Source organism: Balaenoptera borealis (assembly GCF_965194805.1).
Source record: "Balaenoptera borealis genome assembly, chromosome: 2".
In the NCBI taxonomy this organism is placed as follows: Eukaryota; Metazoa; Chordata; class Mammalia; order Artiodactyla; family Balaenopteridae; genus Balaenoptera; species Balaenoptera borealis.
This window is the reverse complement of record NC_138867.1, coordinates 43,334,185-43,360,194: the sequence shown is the minus strand read 5'-3', so window position 1 is coordinate 43,360,194 and position 26,010 is coordinate 43,334,185. Positions and strand designations below refer to the sequence as shown.

The 26,010-nt window shown below is 36.3% G+C and overlaps 1 protein-coding gene across 15 annotated transcripts in view; it reads left to right on the top strand.

The window, feature by feature from the left end:
- Window positions 1–26,010, top strand: part of ARL15 (ARF like GTPase 15) — a 538,502-nt gene that overhangs the window by 190,767 nt on the left and 321,725 nt on the right. For all 15 annotated transcript variants that reach the window (XR_014241859.1, XR_014241860.1, XR_014241861.1 and 12 more), the window contains one exon: window positions 10,047–10,255. Coding sequence is in view for 12 of the 15 variants with exons in the window: in XM_082382492.1 (XP_082238618.1) it covers window positions 10,047–10,255 (209 nt within the window). In the remaining 3 variants the exon portion in view is untranslated. The remainder of the gene's footprint in view (window positions 1–10,046; window positions 10,256–26,010) is intronic.

Genomic DNA, 26,010 nt, shown 5'->3' with positions numbered 1-26,010 from the left:
TCCCTAAGATGACAGCTGTCCATATTTATTTATGATTTGTAAAGTACATTGATCCAATTGATCCAATTGCATAATTCAAATTATAATGTACAGATCTTCCTCGATTTACGATAGGGTTATGTCCCAATAAACCCATTGTAGATTGAAAATAATTTTGTCAAAAATGTGTTTAATACACCTACCAAACAGCACGGCTTAGCCTAGCTTACCTTAAATGTGCTTAGAACATATACGTTAGCCAGCAGTTGGGCAGAATCATCCAACAGAAAGCCTATTTTATAATAAAGAAGGGAACATCTCATGTAACTTATTGAATACTGTACTGAAAGTGAAAAGCAGAATGCTTATCTGGGTACAGAATGGTTGTAAGCGTATCAGTTGTTTACCCTCGTGATCACGCGGCTGACTGTTAGCCAAGGCTCATTACTGCTGCCCAGCATCACGAAGAAAGTATCATAGGGCATGTCACCAGCCCGGGAACAGATGAAAATTAAAAATTAAGGTATGATTTCTACTGAATGTATATCACTATCGCAACATTGTAAAGTTGAAAAATTGTAAGCTTAACCATAGTAAGTTGAGGACCATCCGCATGTTAGCTTTTGTGCATTACTAAACACTGCCCAGAAAGTCTCGACTGTTCCCTTGCCATTCCCTATTTTATGCTTAAGCCTAAACATGGATCTTGGCTATACCTCTGTAATCAGTAGGGTGACAACTAATAGAACCAACAGAATAGTCCACAAAGGAAAACTTCACTGTCCCTTTGATAAGCATTTCCATTAAGAATGACAGAGAGTGTCAAGAAAGGGTAGATGTGGGTGGGATCAAATAAGTATTGTAGACCAGGCAGAATTCTCTTAAGGTTTTATTACATGAGTAGGTTATATAGTAATAACTTGTTTTGGGTCAAATTAATCACAGAGAAATTACCGTTAGAGTGAGAAACTGATGTCTATCTTTGAGTGCCAAGGCTTATAATCTGTGACTCTAATTATTCTTTATTGTTATATAGGATGAGCCATTAGATGGTTTTAAGCTTTTTTCTGTGGGCTGTGAATTTGTGTTAATCTGGAACCTCATGTTATCTCTGTCAATTTTGTCATATAGTTGGTAAGTTAAAGTCTGCAGTAAAAAGAAATACTGCTAAGGGAGAAATGGCAAGCTGTGCTAGAATGCAATAGCATTTCCAAAGTATTAAAAGATCTTATTTCACCCTGAGTATGTAACAAACATCTTCCACTTCAACCAGAAAATTCCTATTTGGCTTTCCCCAGTTGGTTGCTTTGGTCAATGGCAATTTCAACAAAATCGTTCCCATACTAGCTTTTCTACTCCAGCCACCAGAGTTTCCAGAATACTACAAATGTGCTTTACTTTTTGTGTTATGCCAATAGCTCAGGAATTTGCTGCTTTCTATTTGGAGCCGTGTAAATCGTGATCACCCTGGGGGTTGTGGATCTTCTAGGGAGTCAGCCCTTGGCTTTTACAGGAGCACAGAAGGGAACAATTTCCCAGAACTCTTCTCACAGTGTTTTCTTTCCATGCTTTCAGTTTCTCATGGCTGCTGGTTCTGTTGGGCATCAGGACAGGGTAAGGGATCACAAATAGGATAGGATCAAAAAGGATCACACTGAGCATAGGGTAATGCTCTTATTTTTTAGTACGGGGCTTAGCACATGCTGCATCATCGCTGCACATCTCCAAACACTAAAACAGAGCTCTGAGAAAGGCTAAGCAATAAGTAGAGTGAAGTTTTGTTGTGTATGTGTTTTTTTAAGTTTTTAATATCAGATGTTGGCTGAGAAATTTCTTGCAGAACTGGGTGTGTGCCATAAACATAAAAATTACATGCTGATAACTGTAAACCAACAAACTACCACCATCAACCAAAGAGATAAATTATTTCTGTATCATGGAGTGATTTTTTAGGTAAATTCTACATTCTGCATTTGAGAAATCTGAATAAATGTTTTATAAAAGGTTACTCAGTTCATTTAAAAAATACTGATTGAGTGCCCAGTATGTGTAAGACTTCATGTTGGATTCATTCAAAGTATGGAGTTAGTGAGACACATAAATGCGCAAAACTCCCATATGGCTCTTTCAGTCTAACCAGGAAGATGAAATATACATTCAGCTAACAATGAATGCTACAGGGTGGGAAGGGTTATGAACAGAAACAAGAGAAGTAACCTAAAACTTTCAGAGAAGTTATTTCCAGGTGGAAGATCACATAAGGCTTGGTGGAATAGGTGATGTTTGATCTGGCCCTTGAAGGGCATCTAGCAATTTAAATGAACAAGAGCTGAGGGGAGAACTGACATGGTTAGAAACTCCAGGCAGAGGGGATAACACAATCAAGGTGAAGGTGAAAAGCCTGAATCTGGTCCAGGAGAGCAAAAGTTGCATTTGTGGAGTGTACAGGAGAGTAATGGAGAAATGAGGTAGGAATGGCCAGTTGGAGCTACATCATGGAGAACTGCAAATGCTAAATCAAGGAGTTTGGGAATTTCAAGTTATAGGCATTTAATATTTTTGAGCGGAATGGTGATATAATCTGAGCTAGTTTTCTGAACCAGTATTAGTAATTTCATTGGATCACTGCCAGGACAGAAGTGAGGAGACCAGTTAGAATGCCATTCTGATGATCCAGACAGAAAGTGATGAGAGTGAGAACATAGGAGCAGGGCAGCCCTCGGATAGCGGGCATAATAGTCCTCAAGTACAGTTGTTAGGACTTGACTTGGAAGGTAATGATGTAAAACTGTGTTTAGAGTAACACAGACAGGCATCCAGGATGCTTGTTGAGGATAAGGAGAAAAGAGGGCAGTTGGTGTATCAGCTTGTATAGCGTTTAGAACTTTGTTTTGCCAAAGATAAGCTGAGGACAGACTGCCTCAGAATCTCCTGGGCTGCTCACTTTGTGAGAATCTTTCTAAGCATGGAAGCGTGTGACCACTGGGTTAGAATTCCAACACAGTGAGACCAAGGAGATTAGTATGACTCCTATATGGACCTCTTAATTTTGAGATTATGCTCCCAGCTCCGGCTGGCCTATCTTTGGACGGGAGACAGTCAGGGGAGAGTAAAGATAATTCAGTGTAACATCTTTATTTCTGTTGGAAAACAGCTCTGAATTTATGCCAAATTTTAGTAGATCTTAAAGAGACCATTAAGTTTCTTTTGCATATTAAAGATAATTGGTATCTACAATTCTTAAAACTTCTATGGGATCTCAGGTCCTTTATTCTCTTAAATTATTGAGACCTCAGAGTGTTTTTGTTTATATAGCTTATATGTATGTGTCGATATTTATATATATCAATATTTGCCATGTTAGGAATTAAAGCTGATAAATTTAAAAAATATTTTTCAATTCCTTTAAAAGTAACAATAAACCCATTACACATCAATATTAAAAAATGTTTTAATGTAAATTAACAGTTTCCAAAACAAACAAAAATATTTGAGAACAGTGGCAAATCTCCTTAATGTCTGGCTTAGTAGAAGAGGACCGGATTCTCATAGCAGCTTCTACATTTAGTCTGTTGCTATGTATTATTTGGGTTGGAGTGAAAAAATTCTAGCCTCACACAGATAAATTCAAAAAGGGAGACGTATCTTAATAGCCTGTTCGGATGATTGCTGATTGTCTTCTTTCATATGACACCGGAATTCTTTAACAAGTGGTAGTTTTTAAAGGTCATTTGCGATGTGGAATCTGAAAACCACATCCACGCACTTTTTGTATTCAGTTACGTAACATCCAATGATCAGTCTTGTGCTCTGAGTGTGTTTTTTTTTAATCTATGCCTGTTTTTGTACCATCATGCATTGGTCATTTGGAAAATATTGATTCATTAAGTTAGGTAGATCTTCCAAATGTTGAAACATTTTATAATAAATATCTATTAATATCATCACCAATCTCATCATTGAGAAGCTGTCAAGATCTCAGTGATGCAAACATTTTCCCAAAATTCTAGTTTTGGCTTGAAAACAAATTTTACCACTGACAACAAATACTATCAGTTGTTTTCCTTGAAGTTACAGGCTTACATAATCATTTTTGAGAAAATGTCTATCAAATACTCAAGACTGAATATAATCATAGTTTGTCAGTTGAAATTTCAAGTAAAAATGGGATTCCAGCAAAATAAAAACGACCAGTTTAGCTCACAACTGAGTTGCACTGATGCTTAACCTCCAAACAACCATGTGCTTTGGTGTGTAGCAAAAATGCTTTTTGCCTGCTTCTCATTTAGTTTTTTTTTTTTAAAAAAGACATGTTTAAGAGCTAATTTGATAAAACTAAGACTTTTTACTGCTTTATTAAGTTCATTCTTAGGTGACACTTGCTCCCCGCCCTGGCAAATACATGGTGGTCAAGGATACAGTGACTACTAGTTTGAAGCCAGCACTTCTGATCATGTTAGGTTACCCTCAAATTTATTCACCTTTGTTTTGCACCATTAGCAAAAATGTCAGTGTGGTGAAAATAGCAAATAACATCTTATTCTAAAAACAGTGTTGATTCCTGGATCTCCAGAAAGAGTCTTGAAGAACACTCTTTGAGAATGGCTACTTCTTCTGCCCAAAAGTATATGGATAATTACATAAACCAAGTCTTGGATATTTATTTACACATAATAATGATTGTATTTTGTGTGTGTGTGCTTTCTGCTCATGAGCCAACAGCTAGTCACATGGCCTAAATTGACATTTATATGCTATTTTGGGGGGTAGCTGAGGGAGGCTTTGTTGGTGTCCCCCATAACCCCATTTCCATGAGCACCAGACTGACTTTCAACAACTTAAACCTCTTGGAATTCTCTGTCTGGGAGTGTTCTCTGGCTGCTGAGTGCCTTGGGCAAAATCAAGTAAATTTAAATAAAATTAAAAATTCAGTTCTTCAGTTGCACTGACCACATTTCAAGTGCTCAATTGCCACATGTGGCTAGTGGCTACCATGTTGGAAAGCATAGATGTAGAATTTTTTTTTTTTTTTTCCATCACAAAAGGTCAGTAGGACATCACTGGTCTAGAGATAAGATTTTCCACAGGGAAAACTTGGAGCAACTGTTTTATTGTTGTAGTTGACTCCTGCATATTCCTGGTTTGTTTGTTTGTTTTTTAGCTCATCGGGTCCACCTTTCAAAGAGCAACTCTTTTAATGAACTTATTCATAGCATATTAATTTACCATGAGGGGACTAAGCATCTTTTTGGCTGCAAATAACAAAATAGTCTTCTAAAATTGGCTTGAATAATTGGCATGTACTGTGCTCACAGAATGAGTTCTTATAAGACAGAACTGGGGATAGGTTCTGCTGCTCAGCACCGTTCTCAAGGACCCAGGTTCTTTCTGTCTTTCTATTCTGATGTCCTCAGTATGTTGGTATGTCTCCTTTAAGGTTGCTAGGAGGCTAACACTGTTCAAAGCATCACCTGATCACCTAATGAAATCTAAACAGTAGAAGAAAGAGGAGGCTCTCTTTGGGCATCTATCTTTCTAATGAGGAGCAAAATCTTTTCCAAAAGCTCCCAGCAGACTTTTGTCGAGTCCTGTTTAACCAGAACTGAATCAGATGTCCATGCTGCAAGAGACAGAGGCTGGGAATACCAGTACCTGGCATTTTTAACCTCTATAATGGTAGACTGGCTCTGCTGGTAAAGAATGTGAGCCTTATGAACTGAAAGTTTGGTCTTGTTTTGTTTACTTCTGTGTCCCAGCACCTAAGACGATGCCTGGTGCTCAGTAGATATCTATTAGAGGAATGAATTAATGAATTAAAAAGTCCATGGTGTGCCATAGAAATGAACCTGCCCAATGAGGACATTATGCTCCTGTCTTCTATCACTGCTCTTGTGTGGTACCTTGAACCAGGCTATCCTAATTGATTGGCTCTCAGAATGAACCCTTAGATTCCCAAGACTTCCTTACAACCCTCAGTAAGGAGATCTCAGATCTTGGGTAATGAGGACATTCGGCAGCACCTTCCACCCAAGCTCTCTACTGTTTAGACCACCCCTTTGATTTTTAATCTAAATGAACAAAGTATAGATCAGGTTTGAGTTTGGTACTTATCCTTTTTATATAACAATTGTAATTTTAGGGACGCAGAGCACACAATTTCCAGTCATTAGAATAAGAGCAGGCTCAGACTGCTGTTAGATATGCTGTCCTGTGTGTGTTACCCCGTGTGGATTTGGTTTGTAGGTTGGGAATGCTGGGATGTGGGCAATCAAATAGGTGTTCCGAATTTCCCCAGTTAGGCTCACTTCTCAAAGCACCTGGCAGCTGGGTGGATGACACATCCCTTTCTCATCTGAAGTTGGTGAGTGAACTTAAGGCCCACTCAGCTGGACTGAACAGCTGTATCCCCCCCACCCCCAACCCCATTCCTGGTTTCCTCGGCCCTGATCTGGGTTGAGGCTGCTGCTGACTAAAGCTGTTGTGTGGGAGGCTGAACTGAAACTTACAATTCCAACCTCAGTGCTTGTGATGAAAGTCAGAAATGCTAAGATTGGGCCGATGACTGTGTAGCAGGAGATTGAAGAAAAGGGTCTTTGCAATATTAATAACATATTCATATATTATGTCATATACAGGGCATTTAAAAAAGTTACGGTATTTGGGTTTGTTTCATCCACCAACACAGTCCTGGGACTGTCATTTCATCTCACTAGGTTCCTTATGGGCTCCTAAATGTGACAGGTGAAAATAGTTTCTTGTTGAAAGAGGACTTCACAAGTTGGATTTCCAGTATGTCCCACATATTTCCAGTGAACAAGTTCCATTAAAACATGCATCTAGTATTCTTCTCCTTATACTTCACTCCCTGGATACCCTCCAATGCTATGGCCATGTTTTTTTCCTCTCATACATTTGCAGACCTCATTGTAATCAGCATTACTTTACAGGCTTTGAGGGTTTGAGCTAAGAGGAATAATGACTTTCTAAATGCTTCTTGTAGGTCCTAGCTCAGTGACTTGTATAGAATAGACAATAATACTATTCGTTGAATTAATTGGTTGGGAAATGTTCTTGGACAGGTTCCCACTCTGAGCATTAATATATATAAGCACTTAGGTACCTTTTATTCTAACAGGTTCCCTTTTTCCCCCTCTTGGCTCATGTGGTAGTAGAGTTCTTTATTTAGCTTTGTCACCTTTCTGGTCGATGATCCTTCTATTTCAATCATAGTAGACCTAAATATATTCCTAGTTGCTTAGCCTTGGACACATTATATAATTGTTTTGTGTCTTGATTTCCTTATTGATAAAATGAGAGTGATAAAAGTACCTACCTCATAAGACTGTCATGGGCCAGTGACTTAATACATGTAAACACTTAGCACAACCAACATTTATTTCAGAACTGGAGTTGGTCAACCTCAACTGCTGGTTGGCTATGGATACAAAAGTTTGGCGAAATCAATGAAAGCATTCTGTGAGCACTAATGAGGTCTATAGAATTTATGATAAAGCATGTTGCATATATTCTTATTATATGAAAATTGTGTGCTACACATCCTTTATGTAGGTAAAATGTATAAAAAGCTTGTGTATGGATACATGTGCGCACAGCATTTTTGTTATTTTAAACATTTACCACCAGGTAACACTGTCCCTACTTTTGTTCTTCAAGCTTATGGATGTTTCTCTCCCATATGGATAATGTCTGGATGTAGCCTGTAGCAGATGTTGTTGGTACCCTACCCAGATCTCCTTTACTGGGCCAGTGCATCCATCTCCCAGCTGCTGCGGGTATTGGCTGCTAATGACTCACACCTGTACCCTTCTCCAGAGGCCTGCCCTTGGCTGACAGTAATTGCCTCAACCAAGTATGTTGGGGAGATTATGAGATCATGCCCCAGCCCCCCCTCCTGTTCCCCAGGGGTGGCTCATAGCCAATGACTGTTCAGGGGTATAACAGCCCAGCCCCCTTGCCTTTTGGATGGGGCAAATTCCGTGGTTCAGTCCACGTTCTAGAACTGCTCATTGGATCAGACTGAGGCTAGATTTCTGAAACCATATCTTTGTGTAGCTCCTTCCCCCATTCTGACTTGCTTCTTTCTCTCTTGTTTCTCCTGACAGCACTCTGTCTATACTCAAGTGTGTAAGAAATGCCGTCTCAGGCTCTGCATGTAGGGAACCTGACCTAAGATGTTGCTAATTTCAGTGCCCTATTGTTTTCTTAGTTCCACCATCACTTATGCAACTAATTCCCTATATTAAATAATCTCTGGCTTAAATTTCCTTTCTTTGTTTTGTTTTCTTGGTTGGACCCTGCCTGATTGGCATTAACCCTGCTCATATCCCCTGTCTTTACATATTTAAGGTTGCTCAACATCAAATGCCCTTGTTCTTATTATATACCTGGTTATTTCACATAGTATTTTAATGAATACCCCAGATTTTAGAATCTCAAAATAAGTGTCAAAGCCTGAGTCAGTTACACCTCCCTCTTAAGATTGTTGTAAGAATTGTATGAGCTATTTTTTTAAAAAATACTTAGCTCTGTGCCTGGAATGTAGAAGTTCTTAATAAATGGTAGATGTTTGGTTGATATTACTCTTTTAAGAGACTTGCCCAGTCTGGATAAGATGCCTCATCTCTTGTTCCCAGAGAACCCTAATAAGTTCCTCTATCACAGTGCTTTATTACTCTTCATTATAATCTTTTTTTTTTATTCTATTTCTCCCAGAAAAATATGAGCTTCTCAGTGTCATCTAGTGGTATATTGGCTCTCCAGGGGAAGAAAAGACCTGACAGATAGCTTTTGCTGATTTTTCTTGGTGAAAATACTCCTACCCTATCCATTTTTGAGCTACCAAAATGATGTCACTGAACAGTGTTGGGAAGAGACACACAATTGGCACACCAACTCCAGTCTCTACTCTGAATCCCTAACACTCAGCACAGTATATCCACCACTGGAGCGAGATGTTCAAGAGATGCCTAAAATATAGTTATTGAGTGGTCAGAACTTGATTATATGCCCTAAATTGGTGAAATTCCTTGATACCTAATTTTTGTTATGTAACCAATAACTTGTATTGGTTATATAACTTCCCGCCCCCCCAATACACACATACGCACAAAAATTGCCCATGCTATTCATGAATCAAAGAAAAGGAAGTATTCATCATGATGTAATGGGAAATACCCATGCCTTCCCTGGGCAAGTTGCCTACTAACTCAGACACAGATCTCAAGTTTGTGATTTGCTATACACATGAATGGAGCTTAGTCACTTCACCTCTCTTGGCCCCGGTTTCCTCAGAGTTGGAAGCCTAATGAGTGTATAATTTCATTTCCTCCTTCCCTCATTTTCCTCATTCCTGTATCACACTTTGAGTTGTACATTATGCTAGATATTGGAAATATGACAAGGAATAAGACTTGGCCCTGGCTGATGAGCATCTCAATATCTTTTTCTATGAACATCCCATCAGACTGAGGCCATGAGTGTGCTCATTGCCTAATGGTGTTAGGCAGATGTACCAAAGGCCAAGATTTCACTTCATTACAAACTTTAGCACTTTGACACATAAAGGTATTGTGCTAATAGTTTTAACTTTCTGAATAAATTAAACAAGGCTGTCCTGATCAGTGTAAGCAGTTCTCAGAAAATGTCAACAAGATAATGTTCATGGTATGGAGAGAACCCTTGGTGAACAGCTTGGTTATACTGCTGTCTGAGTTAGGCTCAAACTCAGTCTATAGAGAGGGTAGTTTTTTCAGGAGTATTAAGCAAAATCTGAAAACATTCTTTTGTGTTTAAGTCTAAGAAGTACTTATCCTGATTCTTTCTTCCATATTTTGATAAGAAAGGCATGAAGAATGACTCTTAAACTTTTGTGTTCTCCTTCAAGGCCATATCCACCCATTGGCTCTAATGCCTTTGTTCTCATCATCTGTGATCTCCGCACTTAATTTTTAAAGCCGCATTGGTTTCCAATAGGAAATTACTGTTGGGAACATTTTTCAGTTGCTGAAAGCTGTCTTTAAAAAGAGAATTTGTTTTGTTTTTGACAGGGGCTGATAATATCCGGAAATACTGGAGCCGCTACTACCAAGGATCTCAAGGGGTAATATTTGTATTAGACAGTGCCTCTTCGGAAGATGATTTAGAGACTGCTAGAAATGAACTGCACTCAGCTCTTCAGCACCCACAGTTATGCACTTTACCGTTTTTAATATTGGCCAATCATCAAGACAAGCCAGCCGCTCGATCAGTACAAGAGGTATGTCTCATTAAGGCGACAGCTCTTTGTCTGTCTTGTTTGTTGACTTTTGCTGCCATGTTGGAATTGGAAAAGATTCTTGTAATTGGAGATATGCTGGTTTTGCAACACGAAACTTAAGTTTTTTTAGAAAACAGAAAGCCTATATCAATCTGATAAAAATTATTATTCACACCCCTAACCCCACTTGGAGACCATAGATTTTTTTTTTTTAACTGTTTAGCAAAAGTTAAAGGATTTATAGGAATATATTTCTCATCTATTTTAAAGGGCTAAAGGCCTGGTCATTTAACTTTTTTTTTTTTTTTACCTCGACAGCTTACTTAGTTAATTCTTCTTTTCAAGGAATGCGTCGTGCATATTACCATGCATCACTTGCCCTCAAATGTCGTGTTCTTGTCCCTCTGAAATGCTCACTGTGGACGAGAAGCAATGGGTCCTATTCTGTAATCAGCCAGGCTGAAAATTGATGTCTTATCTTGCAGGTTCCATGCCGGCAAATACCTTTTAGTATGGACCCATTCTTTATCTTCCATATTTAATTTCATTTCTTAGCTTGTATCTTTCCTATAAAAGCATGAGACTAATTCTGGGCAGATAATCAGTGTCTCAGCAGAGTTTCTGATTCATGGTGCTAAAGTAATAAGATATGTGAATAGCTTTCAAAACTTAAATTATAGTGAATTTTAACCTTAAGAACAGTGAAATCAAAACTTTTGATGTATTCCTTTACACCTGTAACTTTCAGGATATGTTCCATTACTTCCCCCACGCCCCCCCCCCTTCAAAAATTGTGTGCTTCTTTTAGTGACTTCGGAATAATAGGAACCACATTGCCCTTTAGTCTGAAAAATGGATGAGGAGCCAAGGACATAACATGTCCTAACTCCAGACTCTCTCCCACTTTGTGTGGGACCCGTGGGCAAATAGCTTTGTCCCTGTGCCTGTCTTCTCACCTGTAAAATGGGAATAATGTGATTTTTTAAAAATGAGAAGTGAGTGGGATTAATTTGAAGTGTAGGAGGTACTGTATGTAGAGAATTTTCATTTATTTTAGAAAAATAGTAAAGAAGGCAAGGATTTCTTATTAAATAGAGCTTACGTGTATCTTTAGTTGCCTAACTCAGCATTAAGTAGTTAGCACCTTGTTCCTTTTTAGATTTTGTGAAATACCTTATGGATAACATTAAATGATTAAGATAAAAAGAGTAACAAGTCTATTCAGACAGTCATCAATGTGCAGATCTTCAGCACTATAATTGGGTGCCTTCCTGATCTGTTCTTAAGAACTCAGATACATCTTTTAACTTCTTAGCACCAGTTTTTCTGTCTGTAAAATGCATATAATAGTGTATAATGATGGGTAGTTATGAATGTTAGATTATGTTTATAAGGTGCTTTGCTGAAAATGTATTGGTATTCTGAGATTCATTGTGGAAAATATAATTTTTTCTTTTTTTGCTTTTTAATTTAAGAAACTGTTTATATGTTTCCATAGACATCAAAAAAAGAAACTAATGAGTTCTTTAAACCTAATATATGACTCATGGTAATCCTCCATAGGAATTAAGGCCTGCTACATTGAATAAAGGAAGCTTTTAACAATTGATTGCTTTGGAGTATGCCATGTGGCTGTTGGCTGGCTGTCTCTCCTAGGAAAAGGGCAGCTATCTTTTTGTGATTCATCTTTTAGTAGGAAGAAGTTGTGAATGTAGAGTAATCATAGATATACTTTGAAAATTATTCTAAACTTGTATATACTGGAACATATGTGACTTTGACTTTCCTTTTTACTCATATCCATTTTAAATGAACTTTCCTCAAAATTTTGACTTGTGATGGAATTTGCAAATACCATTTTGAGGACTGCTCTATGTAAAGCATTTTCCCTATGATTATATAAACACGTACTGTTCCAGGTGCATGTTAACATTTTAGACTGCCCTAATTGAATTCATGGACAAATTCCATTGTAGATCTTGAACTTATTGAAACATAATGAAGTGCTTAAACTTATTTTGGATTTGGGAGAGAAAGAAATGGAAGCTTCCTATTTTCCCCATTCCTTGAACAACAGAGGTTTCTCAGTGTAGTTATTATGATGCTTTGCTGCAGTACTCCTAGGAATGTTTTAGGAATTAAATTAATACCTTATTGTTAGCATAAAAATGGAATTGTAAAATGGAATCTTAAACTTGTTTATAAATAGTAACCTCAAAATGGTTGGGAGTAGGCACGAGTAGAAGAGGAGATAGAAGATTGAGAAGTGAGCAAAGTTACGTGTTACTTGAAATGTGTTGAGAAGTCGTCATCTGTTTATTACTTTCTTTCCTGATCCTAAAGGTATTACGTGCTGTGTGCTGCTCTGTTGCGTATAAACATTTTTATTCATTTGTACCTGCTCATTTGTGTGCACTTTGTGGAATTTCCAAATACTAAAAAGATGGTGTTTTACTCTGCAGAATACCTGTGAATTTTAGGTAAAATTCTGTTCTTTCAGAATCAGGGAAAACGCATTCAGTTTACCAAGAAGCACAGAACAATTCTTTGATGCAGTTAAGAAAAGACGAGGCATAGGGGCTCGTTGATTCTTCCCCTCCTCCCACTGAAATTATTACATTTTGTGCTTAATGCATTATGCAAAAATTTTGCAATTATTTATCCTGTCACTGGAGTAAAACTTTAAGAATTCATTTATCATTTAATGACGATATCAGGTTACCACTGAGCTTAGAAGCTGGTAGGAGCCGGTGAAATCCAAAGGAGAAAGCTGAATTATCGCTTGGATTCCAACAGAGGATGAAAATCATCAGGAAGTTATGTATTTAGTTCCCTCCTCTATGATGTGAGTTTTGCTAGGTTTGTGTTGAGAACTAAGTTAAGATAGGAACAATGGTTAAAATTACTATGTAACCCACTGACAGAGGGCAACATGCCCAATTATTTTGTTGCCCTTTTAGAAGGTAAGTGGAGTCTTGTGCATTGCATAGTTTCCCTTTCTGTGATATACCTACCTGGTAATGACCTATGTTTAACTTACCAGAATTTTAAGATTTTGTGCCTTGAGACTCGATAATAGAAACATGTTTTTTAACAAATAAGCTTTTTTTTTTTTTTTTTTTTGTAATAACAAAACACTGGGAAAAAGAACACCCTTTACATACTGTCTGAAAGCCAAGCAGTTCTTGCAACAGATGTTTGTTGTATTCACTTTAGGGAAGTGTAGTTACCACAGTTTTCCAGAATTTACTCATATCAACTATTTTCCTCTGTAGAAAACATAATATAAAAATCTATAATTATGTCAAGTGACCCACTTGATTCATTAGGGAAAATTCTGTTCTAATATAAATGATAAAGCTTTCTAAAACAAGAATCATCTTAAGGGTAAATAGGTTGGTTTTTTATTTGTATTGAATTGTAATTGTATCTAATTTGTTTTACAGCTCCCACAGGAGAGCATACTTCAGTTCTGAAGTTATTTAATAGATCAGGAGGATTTTATGAGAAGTTAAGTTGATAGAGTAGCCAATAAAAGTAATCCTGTTTTCCCTTGACACAGTTGCTGATTGTGATTCTTTTACCTCCTAGCTTTTTCAAATCTTATTCTCATTTTATTGGGCATTACCATGTCTTATAAAATAACACATTTTGTCAACATGAAAGAAATAGTTTATCCTTTCAGCAATCTAATCTGATTTGATATTCATTCATCTCCTTAATCCAAAAGTATTTAACTTTTTTAGAAATAATACATCAAAAATACTGAGTTAACTTGAATATTTTATATTAAAGCCAATATTAAGAAATATGAAAGCTAACACAACATTGTAAATCAACTGTACTTCAATTTAAAAAATGTAAAAAAGGATGAAAACTGTGAAACATAGAATTTTGAAGTAGAATTATAAGGTCAGATGACACTATTTGGTTCCATGGCTCATTAATTGTAGCATAGGAAAATCCAGCTTGTAAATTAGGATGTCAGCATTAAAGTTGAAATTTGTAATCAGGCATTTCTCAGTTTTTGCTCAATTGTAATTTAGTTCGTTATTGTGATGTACATAGAATGTGGTGTTCTATTTGAGAAGAATAGAAGAGTATTTGTGAGTATTTCTGTAATGATATAAACATTACTTTTTTAGACCATATTTTGTTTTGATTATCAATATTCATGTTTTTTGAATAGTACTTTCAGTATTCACCGTGTCGTGAATAGTTTATCTAGTTCTCACTTTTTAGTCTAGACATTTTCTGGAAGAGAGTGCTAATATATGTTTTATGTTATTTAACTATTACATTTAAGTATAATTACTTCTTGTTTATAGATAATTATTTCTACGTCGTGTACTTTTCCCCCTTCCTACAAAGGGTCAGAGAGAGTTTTGCAAGACTGAAATTTTTGGACACTGTTTGTCTGTAAATAATCCGCTAGTTTAAATTTTCTATATTTACACTGCTTCACAGGAGAGCTGTTCTTTTCTGGTAGTTCTATGAAGTAATGAATGTCATCTCTGATTTTACATGACAAATCTTTTATTAGAAGTGCAAAGCAGTGTTTAAATCACATAAAATCTCAGCTTAATTTAATATTACTTTCTGTATATGGAGAGAAATGTGTCTGTTTGTGTGCGTGTGTGGTATAATCATTGTAAAGTGTCATATACTTTAAATCTTAAGAGTCTTCCAAATATCTTGACCTGCTTCTTGGCAGCATTTTAGAATACTGATTCGATTTCACATAGAACAGTGTACATACCTATTGTGTGAGCAGTTTGAAAACTCCCTCATGGGATGTACACTTATCCTAAAGTGATATAAGAGGTACAACTTATTTTTTGTCCATTCCTTACAGATGTACTCCATTCTGTTACAGTTTAATCTTGGGGAAATAATGGGAGCATTTGGAAATCAGTTTTCCATTGAATGACTCAGTGATCTCTTGAAAGTGTTTATTCACTTGCAAGAGAAGCTGAAATCGCAATCATTTCAATAGTTAATTACAAAAGTGTCATTATTATAGAGCAACTTTTAGAGACTACTTGAAAGAGCCAGAATATTTTATTTATTGTACTTTTAAAAAATAAATTTATTTATTTACTTACTTATTTGTTTATTTATTTATTTATGGCTGCATTGGGTCTTTGTTGCTACGCGCGGGCTTCTCATTGCAGTGGCTTGTTGTGGAGCACGGGCTCTAGGTGCGTGGGCTTCAGTACTTGTGGCACGTGGGCTCAGTAGTTGTGGCTCGTGGGCCCTAGAGCGCAGGCTCAGTAGTTGTGGAACATGGGCTTAGTTGCTCCGCAGCATGTGGGATCTTCCTGGACCAGGGCTCGAACCCGTGTCTTCTGCATTGGCAGGCAGATTCTTAACCACTGTGCCACCAGGAAAGTCCCTTTATTGTATTTTGATGTGCTTTTTCTTTTTATATGCATTCCTTGAAAAAAAATTAATTTGTATATTTGATTTCATTGATTCTAAATCTAGCCATCTTGATCTCACCATTCTAGGGAACCCTGTATACCTGTGTTTCTTGCACCCACCAGGCAATATGATGAGAATATGCCCTGCCCACTGAAAACTAAAGAAATTCCCATTAACAAATATGTTACATAAGAAAGGTCCCTTCTATCAAGAAAATTGTTTAGGTGGGATAACAAAGTAATACATTTGAAAATATAAAGTGTATACGCAAAACGAATTCATTATGTTCTTTTATAAAACCCCCATTTCTTTCCACTTTCGTCCTTTATTCAGTCACATGCATATGTTCATTTTATGTAAAGCTGGCAAGTTTTGGAACCTCTTCCAATTCTTACTTTCCTCCTCCAGACAGTTTAGTGCCCAGCTCTCTCACCTGTAGTACTTTTCAGAATTCCCTGGTTGTTTACATCCCCACATCTCCTCCCTTCCTCCCTTCCTTCCTATCCCCCAACACAGACCGGAAAGAACAGACTTCCTTTCTGTTTTTCATGATACCCATATTAAAAATCAGTGTTATCTTCTAATTCCTTCTAGAATCAAATGAAACACCACAGATTTAACAGGTTAATGTGCTTGAGAATTGAATTCCCTTTTCTTTTCTCTGTCATTTCATCTACTACTCACTATTCCTGTCGCCGTAGGAAAACCACCTAAAGCTTATGTGTCGCAAGAAGTTTTCCTGGATACCAATGGCTGAGATAGATGCCCTCCTTGTGACTTCCCAAGGCATCCTGGTCTTATCCTAATCATAAAGATTAGAATTAATTGCCTATTAACTTTTCAGTCTACCCTTCAAGATTGCAAGCTACTTGCAGGACAGGAATTCTTGTTTATGTCTCTGTGCTCACTATATATTGTTTGAATGAGTACTACCTCTGAGTCTTTCTGTACATGCTTCCCTGTTGGCTTAATGCCATCAGCTTTGTCTAGATTTCCCTACTCTCCTTTTACTCAGTATGACTCATCTACTTCCATCCTTGAATATAAAAATTTTCCTTTTCCTCTGCATCAAACCCTGGCCTTTGAATATTGCTCACGAACCACATCTTCTATGAAACCTCACCACTCCAACCATGTTAATAGTGTTTAAAAGCTTCAATCTGTTAACTACCATATTTACAAGTTTGTTTTAATGTCTTTTTATGTACTTATATTTGTTCACTTGAGGACTTTGCTTACAACAGGTTACTATTTTCTTCCCAAGTCCCTCATAAAAAGTGAGGACATCCTGCCTGAATAATACTATTTTAATATGTTTTTATTAATTGCCTATCTTTTAAGCATATAGAGCTTATTTCACTTGCTAGCATCACAAACTATCTTTTACTGTTTATATTTCTCATGTGGAGACTGGTATGGTATATGGTGAAACTCTATGGGAACATAATTGAGATGATTTTAAAGCAATGTATTCAAGTTAAAACATAATAAAAAAATGTATAAAAACAAATTTAGCTGTGTAAATTAATGAAAGTATTTATTACATTTGTGAAACTTAGAAGGATTTTTAAAATTCTTACATTTAACAGTTTTTCTTCCTATAAATATTTAAATATTTTACAATAATGAACCATAACTAATACAGTTAGAGTTTGATTTTATCCAAACAGTATTATTTTACTTCTTCGTTATTTGAAGCAATATGTATTTGATTGGTTGTACTGGTGAACTTCACCCTTTATATCTGTATTTCAGTTTTGTAGTTTGTAAAAATAAGTATTTGATTAACTCTCATTCAGCAAAGGCAGCAAATGATTCTGAGGCAAAAGTTTCCAGAATCATTTCCTTGGTTCTTAGTTTTATTTATTTATTTCATTTGCAAAGAAACTCAGTTACTACACATTCCATAGCTTACAAAGTTAATAAAACATTTGTCGAGTTAAATTTATTTGAAGATAGACACATAGTTAATGCCAGTAAGGTGCTTTGAAGATAAAAAGCACAATAAGTGTTAGTTATTATCATTATGATAATTATTATCATTATTATTATTACATAGTGTCTGCTTAAAAATACCTTTGGTTACTCCGGAATGGCTACAACTAATGAGAGGGGTTAATCTGGACCCAGAACTAGGGATTTGAGACTTAATACACTAAAGGTTTTTTGTTTGTTTGTTTCCTAAATAGATCAAGAGATATGTTTGTTTGTTCTCTTCTCTAAAGAAAAATAAACTTCCTCTAGTGCAGAACCATCAGAACTCATTTTGAATAGTTTGAATATTTTCTTTATATAATCTCTCAAGAGATGTCTGAGGATAGGTTTTCTGAAAAGGGTCTAAAAACATAGGCATTGATTTCTAAATAGTCAGAGCCCTTTATCTCTTAACTATTTCTCAGTTGTGTAAGAGCTCAAATTTATAATTTGTATGTACTAAAAAAATAGAGCATGATTCTAGGAGGAAAATATGAGAGCTTAATTCTTATTACAAAAATGAAAAATTACGCCTTTGGGAAGTTACAAAAATAATAACTAATTACATAAATTAACTCCAGTGAGAGTATTTTACAGCGGATTCTTTAGATTATTCTTTAGAAAGAAGACTTCAAGATTAAGCTAAATTCCTTGCAAGATACTGCAAAGATTGCCATCCCATATCAGACATAAGGGAAGTAGTGAAACATTTTAACAGGCAGATGTATGAAAGTCACATGTATACCAAGCCTCATAATCAGAAAGACATTAGTGACATGTCTGAAGAAGACATTCCCTAATATTATTGCAAATTAAATAAGAAAAGACCTCAAGAGAATGAAAAGAGAAAAGGTGCCTGGAGCCAATGAATTACAATTGACAACCTAAAGGCACTTGAAGAACCAATTGCTAGAGTGATTGCAAAGCTATTCATAGTGTGCAGCAGACAGAGCACAGCCAAAAGCTGGAACAATGCCTCCAGTTCAGCAATATTGCTTCAAAAGAATGGAAAGAGGGGAACGGGAAGAGCCACTGACCCTGAGACCAATTTCCAGGCAGCTGCACAAACTATATACTGTAATTAAAGGTTTTGACCAGTAATCACAGCGAAGCCAGACTACAGAAAGTCTAGGGAAGCAGCAAGGTTTATAATGAGGCAGACATCCTTAACTTAAAACATGGAAAAAGCAGGTAAGAAAACCAGTCCATTTCTGGCAGTGACTTTGAAAAGCTCAGCTGTGGTAGCACAAATATGAAAATCATGTATTTTTAGACTTCCTCCTGTAAGAACAAAAGCACGTAACGAAAGATACCTGCTTTCATCTGTTGAGATGAATAGACTACTCTGCTGCTCAGAAACAGGCATTTTCTCCTTGCCACTTTAGTTTTTTTCTTTACCTATGAATTGCATGTGTCTTTGATGAAAACAATGAACTAGACGTGGGCAATGGTACAGACAATAGACTGAATGGTGCTTAGAAGTGGCCACTCTTCCAATGCTTCTGGGCTCTGGTAGAAATGAACTCATCCGCACCTGAGTAATTTGTCTATAGAACCTCTTCTCCCTTTTGTTCACTGGTGTCTAGACTCATTCTTTTTCTTTCTTTAGTAATATCTCTTTATGTAGAATTCCATATGCAGCCACAACTCTTATTTAAATATTCACATACCCAGTTTGAGTATTTGTTTCTTGAGAAAAGGGGCATCTAGTGGTTCGAATGCAGGTAAGGTACAGACTTTCAGTACAAACAAGAAGGTGTTCTTACAAGAGTTGAACAAGTAAAAATAGCATCTCAGTTTGCAGGCACCGCATAGTTCCTTCCAGACTGGGCCTATTAAGGCCTTTAACTTCTTTACTAGAAATTCTGAAATCCAAATTTCATATAAATCTTTCACCAAAAATTTTTAAAAAAGAACATCTACAAGTTTTCTACTCATATGTAAAGGAAAAGAGTCAAGTAGAATTTCATTTTGTTTTATTTAGGCTTACAATTAAACACATTCAAGTGTCTGAACTCATTAGTGTGTGTATAGACTGACTGAGTTTAGTTCATTCCACACCTGAAATAAGATTATGGAGCTTGAAAAGAATGCTTTGTAAAGACTGTTTTGACAGTAAATAGCTCCATAAAATAACTGGAATTGTTTTCATAAATGATAAGTAAAATCAATTGAGCCTTATGGGAAGAAGGTTCTATGTATGAACTGTGAAATAATTTGGATGTTGCATAGAATGATATAATTTTAACATGGAGAATTTGTAATATATTATTTATTTTTAGACTGTAGTTATGCCTGATAATTTGTCAAGCCAAAATAAGTCTTTACTGAAAGGGGGCCAGAGTGGAAAATCTGGGTAACTTGTGTGTAGTTTAGACAGGAGAACAAAGAAATAAATGAAAATAAGAGCTTGGCAGGGGAATCCTTAGAGAACAGCTGGTTGAAGATTACAATTGTTAACGGTGCTATAAAAGAAAGATATTCTGTCATCATGATCTAGCACATTGCGTTGAGGAGAAGATTGAGTAATCATTAGAGGGATCCTGAAAAAATAAACCAAAAAAGATCTTGAGATAGAGGTATAATCAATATGCAGTAAGTAGTATCATTGATACTGTTGTTATTGTTATTACTGTTATGCAAAAGCAGATGATCTGCCCAGACAAATGCCCCGATTTTCCAAAACATAAACACATAAATTCTTGAGAAAGAACACCTTTCTTTCTTGTTATATATAAAGATTTACATTTTACTCAGTTCTAATATAGTTTCATTTAAAATGGTACTTGTCAAACTTATTGGAAAGTGAAGTCTAAATATTTGAATTATTTATATGTGTAGGTAGAGATTCATAAGTGTAAAAATGCATGTTACTGCAGGTTTGGGGCAATAAAAAATGATACTGAATTTCCGTATTTTTATCTTGACCTGATGTTTTTTCTTTAAAGCTCAAGTCTTGATATCTTTCTGTTTTTCCTTAATAATAGCTTTTAATGATTTTTATATTAATACGCAACCAAGCTCATTTTTTTTTAGGTGAAAAGGGAAAACAGACTTTTAACATGAGATCACTAGATTGCTTGAGCCTGTTATAGTTAACAGAAAATTTTTATTAATATAGCTATCTCTTTTACACTTTACAAATAGCTCTGTCTTTTTTTTTTTTTTTTTTTTTGTCTTTTAAACTTTATCAGCACAGTTTTCTGCCCTAGGGAAATACCATCTTTCTGTAATGATTCTCAATGTGCAATGCCCTTTAATTATTTAGAACATTAGTTTTAGCAGTGTTGATGCACAAAGTATAGAATATTTTGTTGAATCTGCACTAACTCCATATGAGGCTCTAGACATTGCTTTTTTTGGTAAAACACTAGATACAAATCTGTGTTTTTGTAGTTTCATCTGTTAAAAAGGGAATATAAAAATGGTAATTCCTTTAGTACTTGTTTACTTGTTCTTGTTTGGATTCTAGTTAGTCAAGATTTTGTCATATGGTTCTTTAGCCGTAGTAAAGCTGAACTGAAAAATGTGTGCTATTAAAAATGTCATATCTTTAAGATGTTTAAGCAAGAGATATGGCTGTAATTCCTGGATTTACTTACACTGAAATTATTTTTAGAACAGCAGCTCTTCTCCAGCTCAGTTTGAACACGAATATGGACAAGTTTATAAGGAGTTGTAGTTGAGATTACTTGACCCATTCTCTGTCAATTAAGATTATCTGACTAACATCCTATAGAAAATGTATGTCTATCATTTTCACTTGGATCTCCATGGAGTATTACATAATCTTTAAAAATCCATTTTAATTAATAATCTGATTAATAAAACCATATAGCATACTTTTAAGAGGGTACAAAAAAGTATACAGTGAAAAGTATTCTCTTTACTCCTCATGAGCCCTGTTCCACTCTAATCTATAACTCTCAGCCTTCAGCCAGCCTACATTATTATAAAACTTTGAATATCAAAAGGTTAGAAACACCAACCTAATGCATTTTGCTTAACATAATGAAATATGGACTATACATTAATGAACATAATTATATTAAAGCTAGTACTTCTAATAGCAGTAAAATGTTACAATTATTTGAAGAAAATTAATTTTAATAGTTCATTCTCTAGATTATTACCATGAGTTTTAAGAGGCTTATTAAGTCAACAGAACTCCAATTCTGATTACATGAGAAAGATATATTTGATTGTATGAGGATATGTATCCAAGGAGTCATACTCAAATTATTTAAATTATGAAAATTTCAAACAGGGACTTCCCTGGTGGTGCAGTAGTTAAGAATCCACCTGCCAGTGCAGGGGACACGGGTTTGATCCCTGGTCCGGGAAGATCCCACATGCTGCGGAGCATCTAAGCCCATGTGCCACAACTACTGCAGCCCGCGTGCCTAGAGCCTGTGCTCCACAACAAAAGAAGCCACCGCAATGAGAAGCCCGCGCACCGTAATGAAGAGTAGCCCCCGCTCGCCGCAACTAGAGAAAGCCCGCGCACAGCAATGAAGACCCAACGCAGCCACAAATTAAAAAAAAAAAGAAAATTTCAAACATACAGATAAGTACAGAAAATAATATAACAGAAAAAGGCATCCACCCAACACCCAGATTTAGCAAATATTAACATTTTTACCATATTTGTTTCAGAGCTTTTCTTTAAAGAAACAAATCATTAAAGATGCATTTAAAGGCCTATGCCCTCAGTTCTTCAGAAGTAAGTCTATGTTCCAAGGCATGACTGTGCCGTAGTTTTTATTCATTCATTCTCTTATTGATAAACTTTTAGGTTGTTTCTAGATTTTTGAGATTATAAACAAAGTTGTTGATGATTATCTTTGTATGTGTTTCCTTTTGTATTTTTGCAAGCATTTCTCAAGTATATAATGTAAAATTGGAATTACTGGGTCAGAGGACATACACATGTTTAACTTGAGGTGTATTTAACTTGGCATTTTGGGTTTGGAGATGACAAACAATAAGACTCTGAGGTCAGAATCTGGATTTAAATCCTGCTTACTGTTGACCAGCTGAGTCATATTGGGCAAATACTCAATACTTTAAGTCTGTTTCCTCATCTGTAAAATGGGGATTATCCTAGAACTTACCTCATAGCGAGCAGTGAGGATTAAACGAAGACTGAGCCCATAGAGAGTGCTCAGTCAGAATTAATTGTTGCGCCTTCCCCTCCTCCGGACGGCGATGTTATGAGGATTAAATGGCACTTATAACTGTGTCTGGTACAGTGGCCCGTCAATGCTCGTCAGATATGCAAAAATGAGACAGAAAACAGTCCATCTAGGCACAAATATTTATATGCTCTTTGAGGGTGCTCAAAGAATAAATTACAAATACCAAAAAAAAAAAAAAAAAACTGAAAGGAAAACAAAGAAGCAATGAGGACCTTATACAACCCTTACAATTTTCGTTAGATTAGTTATAAGCAATTAATTTATTTTACTTTCTTTCATATATACAGAGTTCTTGTCAGAAACTGCTTTTTTTTTTAATTGTTACGCTAATAAAACATCCTTTCCTCTTTTGTTGTGATGAAACCAGAAAAATCAAATCTTTCGGTGATTTTCCCTTGCACAATTTGATACTAAAGCTTGTTCTTGATGATGTTCCAGATAGATCATTCTGCCTTAATTTTTTAATATGTCAGTTTGGCAGTACTGTCAAGTTAGTAGCTTTGTCTTTAAAACAAACAAATACAAAAGCAAATGTAGAATGTTATACTTTGCCAAAGCATAAATATAAGGGAGTTGCTTGCGCTAGCTGTGGACCTACCTGCAGATCTCTAGGTTTCTGGCAGGCACCACAGAAGCCCAGAAATCTGCTTTTTATAGTGTGTCACTTGGTGTGTTCTCAGGATGTGATTGACAGGCTTGTTGTTTCCTCTCTTTGAAGGCCCAAGAGGTTACTCAGATTATTTTAGAGTGTTCGTCGCACCAATTCTTACTTTTAGATTTAAATAGAATCTTCTTAAGCCTTAAGGGTGGATTACTTTGCATTACTTTTATGGCTTTTCAATGTTTTTGGACCTATTTAAGAGCCCTCCTAAAAACGGGATTTCCTAGAGTGTGTTTTCTTTTGGGGGAAATTTTAAGGATTCCTTGTGGACTTTCCCAAAGCCCCAAATTTACCAACCAGAAGGGCCTGCTGGAAACAAGTTACTTAATACAAAAAATGAAAACAGGGTGTATGAGGAGAAAACCTCACCGTATCTCTGTATTCCTTATAATAAATCAGACCTGTGTGTGTGTTTAACAAAAAGGAGGGTGTGCTTTCCCCCCCCCTTCATTCTCCGTTTCTTTTGATCATTGATCTGGGTGACCCCATGCTCAGGGTTTTTTTTCTTCATTTGACATGGACAGATTTTTGAAGTAGAGCTCTCCTTTGGGAAGGCCAGCCAGTTCCACTTGACTAACCTGTGATCTAATGACAGTAATGCAGGGTTACAGTGGCCATTTTGTGCGCTTTGAGGAGGATGGCCAGACAGAGTGGGAGAAAGGCCATGTCTGCGGAGAAAAAGAGAGGCAGGGTGATCGAACAGTGTGAAAAAGACTTGTTAGCCCACATTAGTTTGCCTGATTTACTTCACAACAGGTCAGGAAAGGCCAACAGCACGGTTGTCGTTAAATCACAAAGTTGGAAATCCCAGTATTAGAAAGCTTTCAGATCTCTGAGAGCTATTCATTCCGAAGTTGGTTTTAACCCACCTTTGAGCTGTACCAAACAGGGGAGCATCACACATTCCTTCAGTCTTACATATATTTATGAAATAATTCTGGGACTCTGGGTTCTTTTTTAATGCTGCTAGTTTTCAGCACCCTGTCATGGTTGGACCTTTGTGCAATGAGCTTGGATGTAAAAGAGAAGCCAAATGAAGAGCAAGTCGTTGCACTTTTTATGCCCTATGCTCGACCCTTAATGAGGTGCCCATGCATTTCATTTGGAGATGCTGCAAGAGTGCCTTGGTGAATTCCCATCCTGACAGCAGGACGAAGCTCTGAAATTTGTCCCTGCACGTCTACTCGGATGTGCATCTGTGCGTGTAAGCGTCCACGTGCTTGTGTGTCCTCCCCGTAGAGTACAGTAATTGTTAACTGAGAAAGCTAAATTAGGTTTCAACGTTTCCTCCACCTCAAGCTTAAACTGGTATATTTTACAGCTTACTGTTGTTTATGAAAGAAAATAGATGACTTATCAAAAAATAACCAAGTTCCTGGAACATGTTGCCAGCTTAATAGGAAACCAAAAGTGATCTTTTTGAATTTTTAATATTTCCCTTCATATTCAAAAGGACTTTGGAATTGATATATTACCCCCCAAAATACAGTTAAAAGGTACATTAGATAGACCAAATTTAAGCCTAACATTGTGACCAGCATATGAAGACCTATGTGTAGGGACTACAGTTGGCAAAAGGAAATTTTCCAAAAATGAAAGCTATCTTGGTTCAGAATTTGAAGCGTATTTTAGTTTTTTTAAATGTCATTAGTCATTTAACAAAACAACAATGTATTCATTCTCTCAACCAGTATTTTTTGCACGCTTGCTGTGTGGCCAAATACTGTCCAAGGAGATACAAAAATGAATAAAATATGGTCCCCTCCCTCAAGTCACCTACATATAACAAATCATTACAATATCATGGTAAGAGCCAATGGAAATATGTAAGGAGTATTATGGGATCACAGAGGAGAGACTGAAATCATTTGAAATAACACGTGTGTAGTACAAGGTATGTTTCACATACATTATCTCAGGTAATTCTCTCAACTGTCCTGGGGAAGCCTGGTGTTATATTACTTCCTTATCCATTTTATAAATGAGGGTTCCAGAAATGAAATGATAAATTACCCAAGATCCAGCTTGTGACCTGAACCCAAGTCTTTGGACTTCAACTCATCTGCTCTTTTCACTTCACCACGATAATCTCTTGTCATTGAATTTATGAAAAACAGAAACATTTTATTTGATTTTTAAGATATAACTTAGTTTTCTTTTTTTCACTTTGAAGTCTTGAATCAACTTTTTCTCTTGAATGTTTCTTGCTACTTGGATAGGCCCCAGCTGCCAATTTGCAGATGGGCCCTTTTTACAAATGAGCTCAGTTGAAATGAGAGTAATATATTGAAGAAACTAAGCCAAGTATGTTTTTATATATTTGTGAAACAGAGTGACTATTGTATTCCAGTACTTGGGGGAGAAAGCCTGCTGATTTGGGCTTAACTTACTGTCCAGTCCATCTTTGTTTTTAGAAATAACACAAGACTGCATTAGAGAACGAATGACACTGAAAGCAATTTCTGCAGACACCCATCCTCCTCCCTAAGCTTTCCTGG